General features: G+C 42.7%; 1 protein-coding gene across 3 annotated transcripts in view; it reads right to left on the bottom strand.

The window, feature by feature from the left end:
- Positions 1-750: 750 nt before the first annotated feature.
- Positions 751-17,554, bottom strand: part of LOC122921637 — a 107,047-nt gene continuing 90,243 nt past the window's right edge. For 2 of the 3 annotated variants that reach the window (XM_044271770.1, XM_044271771.1), the window contains exons 4-6: positions 7,508-7,813; positions 4,304-4,415; positions 751-3,932 (exon numbers count right to left, since the gene is read on the bottom strand). In XM_044271770.1, coding sequence (XP_044127705.1) covers positions 1,500-3,908 — 2,409 coding nt within the window. In that variant the 5' untranslated portion in view covers positions 3,909-3,932; positions 4,304-4,415; positions 7,508-7,813 and the 3' untranslated portion in view covers positions 751-1,499. The remainder of the gene's footprint in view (positions 3,933-4,303; positions 4,416-7,507; positions 7,814-17,554) is intronic. The other variant, XM_044271772.1, reaches the window with a different exon arrangement.

The raw sequence follows: 17,554 nt of genomic DNA, 5'->3' as shown, positions 1-17,554 counted from the left end.
TATGTCAGTCCTACACCTGTAATATCTCTCCACCATTCTTTATATGACATATATTGCTAATCCCCACCTCACCAATCACTGAGAATGTACCAGCGCATACCTAGCTCTGCTACATAACCATTTTATGTCAGTCCTACACCTGTAATATCTCTCCACCATTCTTTATATGCCATATATTGATAATCCCCACCTCACCAATCACTGAGAATGTACCAGCGCATACCTAGCTCTGCTACATATCCCTGTTATGTCAGTCCTACACCTGTAATATCTCTTCACCATTCTTTATATGCCATATATTGATAATCCCCACCTCACCAATCACTGAGAATGTACCAGCGCATACCTAGCTCTGCTACATATCGTTTTAACGTTGAAAATAGTCTGCAATTTAGATAAATGCATATTTTTTATTTATTTATTTTTGTTTTTTACAGTTGTCTACGAGTTCCAGCATATCGTCAGTTTACAACCTGGATCTATAGATTTCTAGGCAAACATGTATGGATACCAATTCCCTCATGTGTAACAAAAAAATTAGAGAGCCTTTTCCTGACCATGAATGACAATATACCGGTTTCCAATACTATTCGGATGTTTCCATGTTTTTTGCTAATTTAGATTTACAATATTTAGTATTTTTTGCTAAACAAAATATTATATTTTGGTATTTTCATTTATCCAATTTTTTTATATAAATATTATTTAATAAATTGCAATTGTTGTATTATATTCATTTTTTAATATAACATTTTAAATACATTTTTTAAAAAAATTTTTACTATGAAAGGTTTTAATAATTTTATGTATTGCAATTTATTTTATTTACTAAATTTATAATACAGAATTCCAGTGGGTTTCACCTTGAACAACTAGAAAAATTGTATAAAAATTCAGCAAGATATTTGAACAATTTATTTTTAATAACAAAAACTAATTAACATTTGCAACATGTACATGTAAAACGATGTTATAATTACAAGAAACGAAAAAATTTAATACAACATTTACAAGAAGGATAACCATAATATGCATTAGTAAAGTAAATGTAAATAAAACAATATAATAACAAAATTTAGTAGTATCATTGTAGAAAATTTATTTTCTAAAGAGATGTCTTCGCACCAGATCTTCTTTAGGTGGCCTTTCAACTGGTGCTATGTTTCGGGGTAAACTGGGCAAGGCAGATTCCCATGTGGATTCAAATTTTCCCTCAGCAAGTTCAATAATTCTAATGAATATTGGCTTCAAAAATTCTTGAGACCGTGGTTCGTACAGTAACTTGACCACCCAGGCTTTGCGTGCTTTACTGTACTCAAATCTATATTTTTTAGCTTGTTCCTGACCCTCTGCATCAGTCCTTTCTTGGAAAACTGCCTGTACTCTGCCAACATTTGTATTGTGTTCCAAAACAGCGAGTGTTGTACGAGCTACCATGGCATCGAAATAAAAATGCACCCGTTTAGGTCGGTACTTTAGTACGCAGGAGTGGAAAACCTCTAAATCTCCTGTATGACAAAAAAACAAAGATGTTCAATGTCCTTTATAAGTTTCTGACTTTCAACAATACTTTTCAGCTTTTCAAATGCGGCAGAGTGATCAAGGAGCCACTTTTTATCTTGTATTTCTGTGTTATGATGGCACCGTGAGTATTCATCTTCTGTTTCCCATTCGTGTATATTTAAAACATGTTTTAGAACGGACTTCCATCTTATCACTAATTTTGTAGGGTTGCCATCACAATTTCTAGCGCACCACCATAGATGGTTTTTTATGGATGATATCCACGGTGAGAGGGCAGAACAATTTTGGGTTTTTGAAGCAGTTAGAATTTTTTGCCCAACTGACTTTGCCAGATGCCAAACATCAAATTGATGGATTATCCGTGGATATTCATCTTTTATTAGTTTCCGTATTGAAACATGGCGATCGGTTGCCACTATTCTAACATTTATATTTTTTTCTATAATTCGGTCTATTGTTTCTTTAAAAGCATTTTTTTCTAGGCTAACTGAAGATGCCGGAGGAATTATTTGTACAACACTAAAGTCGACTATTTTTCCTTGGTCAGTCTCCATCATTGTATATATACAATATTTAGCTGAAAATCCAGGGCTGTCAGATTGACCGTCACCCGCCAAGCATACAGGTGATCTTCCTAGTGCAGAGACAATTTTTGCACGTTCTTGTTGCCATTCTTCGTGTATGCTTGGAAAAATGTATTTTGGCTGGTAACGGTAATGGGTTGAACGAGATATCATAAAAATATTTATTATATCAAAAAACATTTTTATTTTGAGGAAGTGATTCCCACTAAGCACTATTGCACTAGACAAGAGTAGGTTGCCGGCGGAAATGCGATTTACTCTCGGCTGGCTGGTCCATAGTAGTTGAATGTGACCCCGGACACATTTCACATCCAAGTTAATCGCAGATCCGATCTGTCTAATCTTCTTATGAGTTAGTCGACTCCCACATGACTTCCTATATTGGCATGGAATCATACTGATCAGACTATCCAGGCAACTTTCGAAAACTATAAATTTATTTTCACTAACAGGGTCTTTGATATCACCTCCAATTATATCCATTTGGTTCCCATCGATTGTTACTTGATCTAGAGGCTCTATCTCATCCTCAAAGTCTTCTAGGAATGTAGATAAATCTTCGTCTTCCTCTTCATCAGATTCCATAATTACCCCAGGCGATAAATCAGGTTCTTCTTCTATAGCATCATTTTCTTCTTCCAATAAATTTATACTTGTAAGTTGAATTGTATGACAATCTCTAATGTTTTTCTTCAAAGGTGACAGTTCGTTTATTTCTAATCTGCTGCACAGTTTGGCAGCGCTCAATGGTGTTGAATAAAATAAACTTTGTGACATCTCAATGTCTTCACTGAATTGTATATTATCATAGTCAGAATGCTTGGATGGTTCAATTTCTTCTTCTAACAGGTCTATTTGGCCATTATCTGAACCTTCATCTTCGTTCAGCTGTCCTTTGCCACTTGCGAGTGATGTTTTTTCACAGGTTTTTCCTTTTTTATTTTTTTTGCCAGAAAAAGATCCTTTAGCTCTTTTTACGCGGTCCTTCAATAGACAACATTGTGTTCCTCGTTGACGATATCTTATTTTTTTGGTCTGGATACCAATATTGACTTTTGAAACATAACTCGTATCAAGGACAAATGTCTTATGATCCTTAGACCAATATAAGTCTGTATTTGTTGACTGATCAACCATGGTTGGCAAGCTATAAGTAGGAAGTAAAACATTGGTGTCTGTAACAGTTGCAGTAATTGGCAGGTGAAGTTGGATCGTGCTTCCCAGGAGATTAATTTCACCGTGTAGAACGACATTCCCACTTGAACCAACCGGATGTGACACAACTTGTGTGTTTGGATGTTCTGATACCCTTCTTCTTTTTTGTTTTCTTTTGACACATGGGGTAGCTGCTATTGTTGGCAATGTTCCATCGGAACTTTTTGTTTCTCCGAGTTCTCCGGAAACATCTCCTAACGGAGTAGCGGAGCGCGATTCTGAACTAACCAATGATTCCGAAGTTGTCTGACTTTCCGTCTCAGTAGTTGCATCCGATGAATCCAGGGTGCTGCTAATGTTTGGTGGGAAAATGGTGGGCACAGCATCACGACGTAATTTTTTACGCAATCCTCCTTCCTCATATGAAAAATAGTCAAAGTGCTTTGAGCACAATCGATAATTATCATTTTTTTTTTGTGTTTCCAAGATTTTTTCAAGCCATTCGTCCACGTTTGGAAAATGGTCAGGAGCCTGCTCAAGCCATTTCCGGACTATTCTGGGATCTTTTGGAAACACATGCATTATGATATTTTTATCTTTGTTTTTCCAGGTGTGGGTACATCCCTTTATAATGCACGAGGGCATGTTGGAAATTCCAAATTTAGTGATCTGTAAGGGTTGATAAAATAGGCTTCATTAGAAATATATCAAATTCAAAATACCACAAACAATAAAAAAAAAAAAAAATTTGTGATCGAAATTAGCTTTTTCTCATAGTAGATCATAATTGTGGTTTGCAGACCGATAGATCCGCTTATCAATCATAGAGGTAGTAAAAGTTGTTAAATTTGAGGAACACCTCATCTACGTATACCAAAACTAAATACAAGTTGTTGGCCTCTACCAAACCAATCGAAACTACAACAATCAACAAATGGGGTTAGATAATTATTTATATATTGAATATAGTATTAAAATATATCATATATATATATATATATATATATATATGTAAAATAAAACAAAACATGCTCTCTTACCGTTCAAATCAGTCAACAGGCGTACTATTTCCTGGAATAGATGTTACTAAATCGGATTTCCAGAGTCGAGATAACACGCTGTAATGCAAGCAGGAATCTCCAGAATCGTATACTGGAAAAAATAAATAAATAAATAAAAAATATATATATATATATAAATTAAAAAAAATAATAATTTTCAAGTGTCCTTTGCTTTGTCCCTATAAAATCCTTGTTGTACAACATATATACCTGTGAATCATATTCCATCCATTCCATAAAGGCCTCTCCATTCTCAAATAAATCCTTTCTGTCCACCATATATCCCAGTAACAAAAATTACATCCCATAATGGCCGTTCCTTTGTCCCTATAAATTCACGTTATAGATTAGCTCCAAAGCTTGACCAATCCCCACCCACAAGCACTGATGCAGATTTGTTTCCATTACAGCTGTACTCCAGTTGTGTATAAACCTTACACTATGTATCTTTATAGATGCATATACAGCTCAGCTACATGTGTCTTCTCCAGTCCCATAAGATCACTTTGGCTGAATGGCTTCCTATACAGCCCTGCTACATCTTTATTCTACTCCCCCACTAGCACTGTGTCTGAAAAGCTTCATATACAGCTCTGCTGCATCTGTCCATTTATCTTTTCAACCAGCACGGTGTTCGATCAGCAGCATATTCGGCCATGCTACATCGTTTTCTCTATAACACCATCATTGATGCTGAGCCGCCACATATACAGCTCTGATACATCTGTCTATTCCCTTCCCCACTATAACTATGGCAGAAAATCTGTATATTCTGCTCTGCCACAGCCCCCATCAGCCTCATATAGCCCCCATCAGCCTCAGATAGCCCCCCATCAGCCTCATATAGCCCCCCATCAGCCTCATATAGCCCCCATCAGCCTCATATGCCCCCCATCAGCCTCATATGCCCCCCATCAGCCTCATATGCCCCCCATCAGCCTCATATGCCCCCCATCAGCCTCATACAGCCCCCCATCAGCCTCATACAGCCCCCCATCAGCCTCATACAGCCCCCATCAGCCTCATATAGCCCCCATCAGCCTCATATGCCCCCCATCAGCCTCATACAGCCCCCCATCAGCCTCATATGCCCCCCATCAGCCTCATATGCCCCCCATCAGCCTCATATGCCCCCCAATCAGCCTCATATGCCCCCCATCAGCCTCATATGCCCCCCATCAGCCTCATATAGCCCCCATCAGCCTCATATAGCCCCCATCAGCCTCATATAGCCCCCATCAGCCTCATATAGCCCCCATCAGCCTCATATTGCCCCCATCAGCCTCATACAGCCCCCCATCAGCCTCATACAGCCCCCATCAGCCTCATATAGCCCCCATCAGCCTCATATGCCCCCCATCAGCCTCATATAGCCCCCATCAGCCTCATATAGCCCCCATCAGCCTCATATAGCCCCCATCAGCCTCATATAGCCCCCATCAGCCTCATATGCCCCCCATCAGCCTCATATGCCCCCATCAGCCTCATATAGCCCCCATCAGCCTCATATAGCCCCCATCAGCCTCATATAGCCCCCATCAGCCTCATATAGCCCCCATCAGCCTCATATAGCCCCCATCAGCCTCATATAGCCCCCATCAGCCTCATATAGCCCCCATCAGCCTCATATAGCCCCCATCAGCCTCATATAGCCCCCATCAGCCTCATATAGCCCCCATCAGCCTCATATAGCCCCCATCAGCCTCATATAGCCCCCATCAGCCTCATATGCCCCCATCAGCCTCATAGCCCCCATCAGCCTCATATAGCCCCCCATCAGCCTCATATAGCCCCCATCAGCCTCATATGCCCCCATCAGCCTCATACAGCCCCCCATCAGCCTCATATAGCCCCCATCAGCCTCATATAGCCCCCATCAGCCTCATATGCCCCCCATCAGCCTCATATAGCCCCCATCAGCCTCATATAGCCCCCATCAGCCTCATATAGCCCCCATCAGCCTCATATAGCCCCCATCAGCCTCATATAGCCCCCATCAGCCTCATATAGCCCCCATCAGCCTCATATAGCCCCCATCAGCCTCATATGCCCCCATCAGCCTCATATGCCCCATCAGCCTCATACAGCCCCCCATCAGCCTCATACAGCCCCCATCAGCCTCATATAGCCCCCATCAGCCTCATATGCCCCCCATCAGCTCATATGCCCCCATCAGCTCATATGCCCCCCATCAGCCTCATATAGCCCCCCATCAGCCTCATATAGCCCCCATCAGCCTCATATAGCCCCCATCAGCCTCATATGCCCCCCATCAGCCTCATATGCCCCCATCAGCCTCATATGCCCCCCATCAGCCTCATATAGCCCCCCATCAGCCTCATATGCCCCCATCAGCCTCATATAGCCCCCATCAGCCTCATATGCCCCCCATCAGCCTCATATGCCCCCATCAGCCTCATACAGCCCCCCATCAGCCTCATACAGCCCCCATCAGCCTCATATAGCCCCCATCAGCCTCATATGCCCCCCATCAGCCTCATATGCCCCCATCAGCCTCATATAGCCCCCATCAGCCTCATACAGCCCCCCATCAGCCTCATACAGCCCCCCATCAGCCTCATATAGCCCCCATCAGCCTCCTATAGCCCCCATCAGCCTCCTTTGCCCCCCATCAGCCTCATATAGCCCCCCATTAGCCTCATATAGCCCCCCCATTAGCCTCATATAGCCCCCCATTAGCCTCATTTAGCCTCATATAGCCCCCCCATCATCATCCATCCGCCCCAAAAGTCAGTCCGTCTGCCCCCTCCAGTGCCTCCATCAGCCCCCAATCTCATATATAACATATACTTACCACGCTGTCTCTCCCACGCCGTCCGCTCTCTGAGTCCTCTCTCCCTTCCACAAGCTAATCGGCCGCGCATGCGCAGATCGCGGCTAAAAGGAAAATAGATCTGCGCATGCGCGAACCGCCCGGCGACGTGCGCGTTCTTTATAATCAGTACAGCCGCCGCTAGATCACCAGGGAAGGAGTGCGCAAGCGCGGCCATTGGATGCGGCCGGCGAGCGGCGGCCGTATCCATGGGCAGCGCTTATAAACTAGGGATTTGGGATTTGGAATTTATAAAAGAAAAGTAGGTTTTTTTTAATTAGTTGTATTTAGTAAAAACTTTATTTGGGGGGGTGTAATTGAATGAGACATGATTACATAGATGGGAATACCCCTTTAAAGAGGCTCATTAGCCTTCTGGACTCTGCGTCAGACTCGACCTCCGGCTGAGTACAGGAAGCGCAGATATTGGACCGCGAATCCTCAGGTAAGGGCTGAATGCAAGAAATGCAGCGGGACTGCTTCCTCCTAGACCTCTTGGATCCAGACGATCTATGAGAATGGACGGAATCCGCCGCCGTACAGTTGTCACAGTAGTCCTCTCGCTGCTCATCAGGTAGGGGCTGCTCACATGACAGGCAATATCTGTGTCTGTGCTTCTTAGCCTTCTCTCTCCCTGAACCAGGAAGCCCAGACATCTGGAACAGACAAACAGACCTACAATGAGCAGAACAGCAAGGCAAACTAGTCAGAAGGGCCCCAGCTGACACAATGAGCAGAACAGCAAGGAGATCTAGTCAGAAGGGCCCCAGCTGACACAATGAGCAGAACAGCAAGGAGATCTAGTCATAAGGGCCCCAGCTGACACAATGAGCAGAACAGCAAGGAGATCTAGTCAGAAGGGCCCCAGCTGACACAATGAGCAGAACAGCAAGGAGATCTAGTCAGAAGGGCCCCAGCTGACACAATACCTTACTCTCACAGGAGCTCGGCTGCCAGGCACTTATGGCAGCTTGCTCCAGCCTGCATCCACCTTAAATATTTGAATCCGGCGCCCTGGACGCCGCATGGTGACGTCAGCCGCTCCCGCGGCTCCCCATTGGCCCCAGAGGGCGCGCTGACTGATGACGTCAGACGCTGCCCGAACCCGGAAGTGCGGCATGGGGCGGCCTCCTGATGGAAGGAGCGGCATGCTGGGGATGACAGCGTCGGGCGCCACGCGCGAATCCACGGCAGGGAAGCGGCTTAGCAGACCGCAATGGAGGACCTCCTGCCGGAGCGCGCATCGTGGATGCGGCATAGTGCCAGCGCCAAGGACACACCCGTGGCACTGCTGGACACTTGGCCTGGAGCCTGGGACACACCCCACGGCATAGGTGGCCGATCTTCACACACCAGACAGGTGGGCGGATTCCTCAGAAATGAGGACATAAAAAAAATACAAGGGGCAGTTGCATTCACCAGACCTTTATAGGTGCACTGATTATGTGATTGACTAATTGTTTGATTGTTTAGGTCTAGGTGGGCGGTCCTAGGAAACTAAAGAGGTCAACGTTAACCCATTCTGTGCTGCCGAGGACGATAAGGGAAAGATGGGTATACACTGTATATATGAGGAGTATAGAGGAGTGTACACTGTATATATGAGGAGTATAGAGGGGCGTACACTGTATATATGAGGAGTATAGAGGAGTGTACACTGTATATATGAGGAGCATAGAGGGGCGTACACTGTATATATGAGGAGTATAGAGGAGCGTACACTGTATATATAAGGAGTATAGAGGGGTGTACACTGTATATATGAGGAGTATAGAGGGGCGTACACTGTATATATGAGGAGTATAGAGGAGTGTACACTGTATATATGAGGAGTATAGAGGAGCGTACACTGTATATATGAGGAGTATAGAGGGGCACACACTGTATATATTAGGGGGTATAGAGGGGTGTACACTGTATATATAAGGAGTATAGAGGGGCGTACACTGTATATATGAGGAGTATAGAGGGGCGTACACTGTATACATGAGGAGTATAGATGGGGTACACTGTATATATGAGGAGTATAGAGGGGCGTACACTATATATGAGGAGGAGTATAGAGGGGTGTACACTGTATATATGAGGAGTATAGAGGGGCGTACACTGTATATATGAGTATAGAGGGGCGTACACTGTATATATGAGGAGTATAGAGGGGCGTACACTGTATATATGAAGGAGTATAGAGGAGTGTACACTGTATATATGGAGTATAGAGGGGCGTACACTGTATATATGGAGTATAGAGGGGCGTACACTGTATATATGGAGTATAGAGGGGCGTACACTGTATATATGAGGAGTATAGAGGGGCGTACACTGTATATATGAGGAGGAGTATAGGTGGGTGTACACTGTATAAATAAAGAGTATAGAATAGAGGGGTGTACACTGTATATATGAGGAGGAGTATAGATGGGTGTACACTGTATATATGAGGAGCATAGAGGGGCGTACACTGTATATATGGAGTATAGGAGGGCGTACACTCTATATATGAGGAGGAGTATAGATGGGTGTACACTGTATATATGAGGAGTATTTCGGGGCGTACACTCTATATATGAGGAGTATAGAGGGGTGTACACTGTATATATGAGGAGTATAGAGGAGTGTACACTGTATATATGAGGAGTATAGAGGAGTGTACACTGTATATATGAGGAGTATAGAGGAGCGTACACTGTATATATAAGGAGTATAGAGGGGCGTACACTGTATATATGAGGAGTATAGAGGGGCGTACACTGTATACATGAGGAGTATAGATGGGGTACACTGTATATATGAGGAGTATAGAGGGGCGTACACTATATATGAGGAGGAGTATAGAGGGGTGTACACTGTATATATGAGGAGTATAGAGGGGCGTACACTGTATATATGGAGTATAGAGGGGCGTACACTGTATATATGGAGTATAGAGGGGCGTACACTGTATATATGGAGTATAGAGGGGCGTACACTGTATAAATAAAGAGTATAGAGGGGCGTACACTGTATAAATAAAGAGTATAGAGGGGTGTACACTGTATATATGAGGAGGAGTATAGATGGGTGTACACTGTATATATGAGGAGCATAGAGGGGCGTACACTGTATATATGAGGAGTATAGATGGGCGTACACTGTATATATGAAGGAGTATAGAGGGGCGTACACTGTATATATGGAGTATAGGAGGGCGTACACTCTATATATGAGGAGGAGTATAGATGGGTGTACACTGTATAAATAAAGAGTATAGAGGGGCGTACACTGTATAAATAAAGAGTATAGAGGGGTGTACACTGTATATATGAGGAGGAGTATAGATGGGTGTACACTGTATATATGAGGAGCATAGAGGGGCGTACACTGTATATATGAGGAGTATAGATGGGTATACACTGTATATATGAAGGAGTATAGAGGGGCGTACACTGTATATATGGAGTATAGGAGGGCGTACACTCTATATATGAGGAGGAGTATAGATGGGTGTACACTGTATATATGAGGAGTATAGAGGGGCGTACACTGTATATATGAGTATAGAGGGGCGTACACTGTATATATAAGGAGTATAGAGGGGCGTACACTGTATATATGAGGAGTATAGAGGGGCGTACACTGTATACATGAGGAGTATAGATTGGGTACACTGTATATATGAGGAGTATAGAGGGGCGTACACTGTATATATGAAGGAGTATAGAGGAGTGTACACTGTATATATGGAGTATAGAGGGGCGTACACTGTATATATGGAGTATAGAGGGGCGTACACTGTATATATGGAGTATAGAGGGGCGTACACTGTATAAATAAAGAGTATAGAGGGGTGTACACTGTATATATGAGGAGGAGTATAGATGGGTGTACACTGTATATATGAGGAGCATAGAGGGGCGTACACTGTATATATGGAGTATAGGAGGGCGTACACTCTATATATGAGGAGGAATATAGATGGGTGTACACTGTATATATGAGGAGTATTTCGGGGCGTACACTCTATATATGAGGAGTATAGAGGGGCGTACACTGTATATATGAGGAGTATAGAGGGGCGTACACTGTATATATGAGGAGTATAGAGGGGCGTACACTGTATATATGAGGAGTACAGATGGGCGTACACTGTATATATGAAGGGGTATGGAGGGGCGTACACTGTATATATGAGTATAGATGGGTTTACACTGTATATATGAAGGGGTATGGAGGGGCGTACACTGTATATATGAGGAGTATAGATGGGTTTACACTGTATATATGAGTATAGATGGGTGTACACCGTATATATGAGGAGTATAGAGGGGCGTACACTGTATATATGAGGAGTATAGAGGGGCGTACACTGTATATATGAAAGGGTATGGAGGGGCGTACACTGTATATATGAGGAGTATAGATGGGTTTACACTGTATATATGAGTATAGAGGGGCGTACACTGTATATATGAGGAGTATATAGGGGCATACACTATATATGAAGGGGAAAAGAGGGGCGTACACTGTATATATGAAGGAGTATACAGGGGTGTACACTGTATATATGAGGAGTATAGAGGGGCGTACACTCTATATATGAGGAGTATAGATGGGGTACACTGTATATATAAAGGGTAAAAGAGGGGCGTACACTGTATATATGAGGAGTATACATGGGCGTACACTGTATATATGAAGAAGTATAGATGGGTGTACACTATATATATGAAGGGGAAAAGAGGGGCGTACACTGTATATATGAGGGAGTATAGATGGGTGTACACTGTATATATATGTTGAGTATAGAGGGGCGTACACTATATATGAATGGGAAAAGAGGGGCGTACACTGTATATATGAGGGAGTATAGATGGGTGTACACTGTATATATGAAGAGTATAGAGGGGCGTACACTGTATATATGAGGAGTATAGAGGGGCGTACACTGTATATATGAAGGGGTATAGAGGGGTGTACACTGTATATATAAGGAGTATAGAGGGGCGTACACTGTATATATGAGGGAGTATAGATGGGTGTACACTGTATATATGAAGGGGTATAAAGGGGGTGGACACTGTATATATGAGTATAGAGGGGCGCACACTGTATTTATGAGGAGTATATAGGGGCGTACACTGTATATATGAGGGAGTATAAAGGGGCGTACACTGTATATATGAAGGGGTATAGAGGGGCGTACACTGTATATATGAGGAGTATAGAGGGGCGTACACTGTATATATGAGGAGTATAGAGGGGCGTACACTGTATATATGAAGGGGTATAGAGGGGTGTACACTGTATATATGAAGGAGTATAGAGGGGTGTACACTGTATATATGAGGAGTATAGAGGGGTGTACACTGTATATATGAGGAGTATAGATGGGGTACACTGTATATATGAGGAGTATAGAGGGGTGTACACCGTATATATGAAGGGGTATAGATGGGATGTACACTGTATATATGAAGGGGTATAGAGGGGCGTACACTGTATATATGAAGGGGTATAGAGGGGCGTACACTGTATATATGAGGAGTATACAGGGGTGTAGACAGTATATATGAAGGAGTATAGAGGGGTGTACACTGTATATATGAGGAGTATAGAGGGGTGTACACTGTATATATGAGGAGTATACAGGGGTGTACACTGTAAATATGAGGGAGTATAGATGGGTATACACTGTATATATGAGGAGTATAGAGGGGCGTACACTGTATATATGAGGAGTATAGAGGGGCGTACACTGTATATATGAAGGGGTATAGAGGGGTGTACACTGTAAATATGAAGGAGTATAGAGGGGCGTACACTGTATATATGAGGGAGTATAGATGGGTATACACTGTATATATGAAGGGGTATACAGGGGTGTCCACTGTAAATATGAAGGGGTATAGAGGGGTGTACACTGTATATATGAGGGAGTATAGATGGGTATACACTGTATATATGAGGGGTTAAAAGGGGTGTCCACTGTAAATATGAAGGAGTATAGAGGGGCGTACACTGTATATATGAGGGAGTATAGATGGGTGTACACTGTATATATGAAGGGGTATAGAGGGGTGTACACTGTATATATGAAGGGGTATAGAGGGGCGTACACTGTATATATGAGCGAGTATAGATGGGTATACACTGTATATATGAAGGGGTATAGAGGGGTGTACACTGTATATATGAAGGGGTATAGAGGGGCGTACACTGTATATATGAGGGAGTATAGATGGGTATACACTGTATATATGAGGAGTATAGAGGAGTGTACACTGTATATATGAGGAGTATAGAGGGGCGTACACTGTATATATAAGGAGTATAGAGGGGCGTACACTGTATATATAAGGAGTATAGAGGGGCGTACACTGTATATATGAGGAGTATAGAGGGGTGTACACTGTATACATGAGGAGTATAGATGGGGTACACTGTATATATGAGGAGTATAGAGGGGCGTACACTATATATGAGGAGGAGTATAGAGGGGTGTACACTGTATATATGAGTATAGAGGGGCGTACACTGTATATATGAGGAGTATAGAGGGGCGTACACTGTATATATGAGTATAGAGGGGCGTACACTGTATATATGAGGAGTATAGAGGGGCGTACACTGTATATATGAAGGAGTATAGAGGAGTGTACACTGTATATATGGAGTATAGAGGGGCGTACACTGTATATATGGAGTATAGAGGGGCGTACACTGTATATATGGAGTATAGAGGGGCGTACACTGTATAAATAAAGAGTATAGAGGGGTGTACACTGTATATATGAGGAGGAGTATAGATGGGTGTACACTGTATATATGAGGAGCATAGAGGGGCGTACACTGTATATATGGAGTATAGGAGGGCGTACACTCTATATATGAGGAGGAGTATAGATGGGTGTACACTGTATATATGAGGAGTATTTCAGGGCGTACACTCTATATATGAGGAGTATAGAGGGGCGTACACTGTATATATGAGTATAGAGGGGCGTACACTGTATATATGAGGAGTATAGAGGGGCGTACACTGTATATATGAGGAGTATAGAGGGGCGTACACTGTATATATGAGGAGTATTTCGGGGCGTACACTCTATATATGAGGAGTATAGAGGGGCGTACACTGTATATATGAGGAGTATAGAGGGGCGTACACTGTATATATGAGGAGTATAGAGGGGCGTACACTGTATATATGAGGAGTATTTCGGGGCGTACACTCTATATATGAGGAGTATAGAGGGGCGTACACTGTATATATGAGGAGTATAGAGGGGCGTACACTGTATATATGAGAGTATAGAGGGGGTCCACTGTATATATGAGGAGTATAGAGGGGGCGTACACTGTATATATGAGGAGTATATAGGGGCGTACACTGTATATATGAGGAGTATATAGGGGCGTACACTGTATATATGAGGAGTATAGAGGGGAGTACACTGTATATATGGAGTATAGAGGGGCATACACTGTATAAATAAAGAGTATAGAGGGGTGTACACTGTATATATGAGGAGGAGTATAGATGGGTGTACACTGTATATATGAGGAGTATTTCGGGGCGTACACTCTATATATGAGGAGTATAGAGGGGCGTACACTGTATATATGAGTATAGAGGGGCGTACACTATATATGAGGAGTATAGAGGGGTGTACACTGTATATATGAGGAGTATATAGGGGCGTACACTGTATATATGAGGAGTATAGAGGGGAGTACACTGTATATATGAGGAGTATAGATGGGCGTACACTGTATATATGAAGGGGTATGGAGGGGCGTACACTGTATATATGAAGGGGTATAGAGGGGCGTACACTGTATATATGAGGAGTATAGAGGGGCGTACACTGTATATATGAGGAGTATAGAGGAGTGTACACTGTATAAATAAAGAGTATAGAGGGGCATACACTGTATATATGAGGAGTATAGAGGGGCGTACACTGTATATATGAAGGAGTATAAAGGGGCGTACACTGTATATATGAAGGGGTATAGAGGGGCGTACACTGTATATATGAGTATAGAGGGGCATACACTCTATATATGAGGAGTATAGAGGGGCGTACACTGAATATATGAGAAGTATTTTGGGGCGTACACTCTATATATGAGGAGTATAGAGGGGTGTACACTGTATATATGAGTATAGAGGGGCATACACTCTATATATGAGGAGTATAGAGGGGCGTACACTGAATATATGAGAAGTATTTTGGGGCGTACACTCTATATATGAGGAGTATAGAGGGGTGTACACTGTATATATGAAGGGGTATAGAGGGGTGTACACTGTATATATGAGGAGTATAGAGGGGCGTACACTGTATATATGAGGAGTATATAGGGGCGTACACTGTATATATGAGGAGTATAGAGGGGTGTACACTGTAAATATGAAGGAGTATAGAGGGGCGTACACTGCATATATGAGGAGTATAGAGGGGCGTACACTGTATATATGAGGAGTATAGAGGGGTGTACACTGTAAATATGAAGGAGTATAGAGGGGCGTACACTGTATATATGAGGAGTATAGAGGAGTGTACACTGTATATATGAGGAGTATAGAGGGGCGTACACTGCATATATGAGGAGTATAGAGGGGTGTACACTGTATATATGAGGAGTATAGAGGGGCGTACACTGTATATATGAGGAGTATAGAGGGGCGTACACTGTATATATGAGGAGTATAGAGGGGCGTACACTGTATATATGAGGAGTATAGAGGGGTGTACACTGTATATATGAGGAGTATAGAGGGGTGTACACTGTATATATAAGGAGTATATAGGGGCGTACACTGTATATATGAGGAGTATATAGGGGTGTACACTGTATATATGAGGAGTATAGAGGGGCGTACACTGTATATATGAGGAGTATAGATGGGCGTACACTGTATATATGAAGGGGTATGGAGGGGCGTACACTGTATATATGAGTATAGATGGGTTTACACTGTATATATGAAGGGGTATGGAGGGGCGTACACTGTATATATGAGGAGTATAGATGGGTTTACACTGTATATATGAGTATAGATGGGTGTACACCGTATATATGAGGAGTATAGAGGGGCGTACACTGTATATATGAGGAGTATAGATGGGCGTACACTGTATATATGAAGGGGTATGGAGGGGCGTACACTGTATATATGAGGAGTATAGATGGGCATACACTATATATGAAGGGGAAAAGAGGGGCGTACACTGTATATATGAAGGAGTATACAGGGGTGTACACTGTATATATGAGGAGTATAGAGGGGCGTACACTCTATATATGAGGAGTATAGAGGGGCGTACACTGTATATATGAGGGAGTATAGATGGGTGTACACTGTATATATGAGGAGTATAGAGGGGCGTACACTGTATATATGAAGGAGTATAGAGGGGTGTACACTGTATATATGAGGAGTATAGAGGGGCGTACACTGTATATATGAAGGAGTATAGATGGGCATACACTATATATGAAGGGGACAAGAGGGGCGTACACTTTATATATGAGGGAGTATAGATGGGTGTACACTGTATATATGAGGAGTATAGAGGGGCGTACACTGTATATATGAAGGGGTATAGAGGGGTGTACACTGTATATATAAGGAGTATAGAGGGGCGTACACTGTATATATGAAGGGGTATAGAGGGGTGTACACTGTATATATAAGGAGTATAGAGGGGCGTACACTGTATATATGAGGGAGTATAGATGGGTGTACACTGTATATATGAAGGGGTATAAAGGGGGTGGACACTGTATATATGAGTATAGAGGGGCGCACACTGTATTTATGAGGAGTATATAGGGGCGTACACTGTATATATGAGGGAGTATAGAGGGGCGTACACTGTATATATGAAGGGGTATAGAGGGGCGTACACTGTATATATGAGGAGTATAGAGGGGCGTACACTGTATATATGAGGAGTATAGAGTGGCGTACACTGTATATATGAAGGGGTATAGAGGGGTGTACACTGTATATATGAAGGAGTATAGAGGGGTGTACACTGTATATATGAAGGAGTATAGAGGGGTGTACACCGTATATATGAAGGGGTATAGATGGGATGTACACTGTATATATGAAGGGGTATAGAGGGGCGTACACTGTATATATGAAGGGGTATAGAGGGGCGTACACTGTATATATGAGGAGTATACAGGGGTGTAGACAGTATATATGAAGGAGTATAGAGGGGTGTACACTGTATATATGAGGAGTATACAGGGGTGTACACTGTAAATATGAGGAAGTATAGATGGCTGTACACTGTATATATGAAGGGGTATAGAGGGGTGTACACTGTATATATGAGGAGTATAGAGGGGTGTACACTGTATATATGAGGAGTATACAGGGGTGTACACTGTAAATA

The sequence above is a fragment of the Bufo gargarizans genome, chromosome 11, assembly GCF_014858855.1.
Source record: "Bufo gargarizans isolate SCDJY-AF-19 chromosome 11, ASM1485885v1, whole genome shotgun sequence".
Lineage (NCBI taxonomy): Eukaryota > Metazoa > Chordata > Amphibia > Anura > Bufonidae > Bufo > Bufo gargarizans.
Note: the sequence above shows the minus strand (reverse complement) of the source record. Positions and strands in the feature narration are given on the sequence as shown.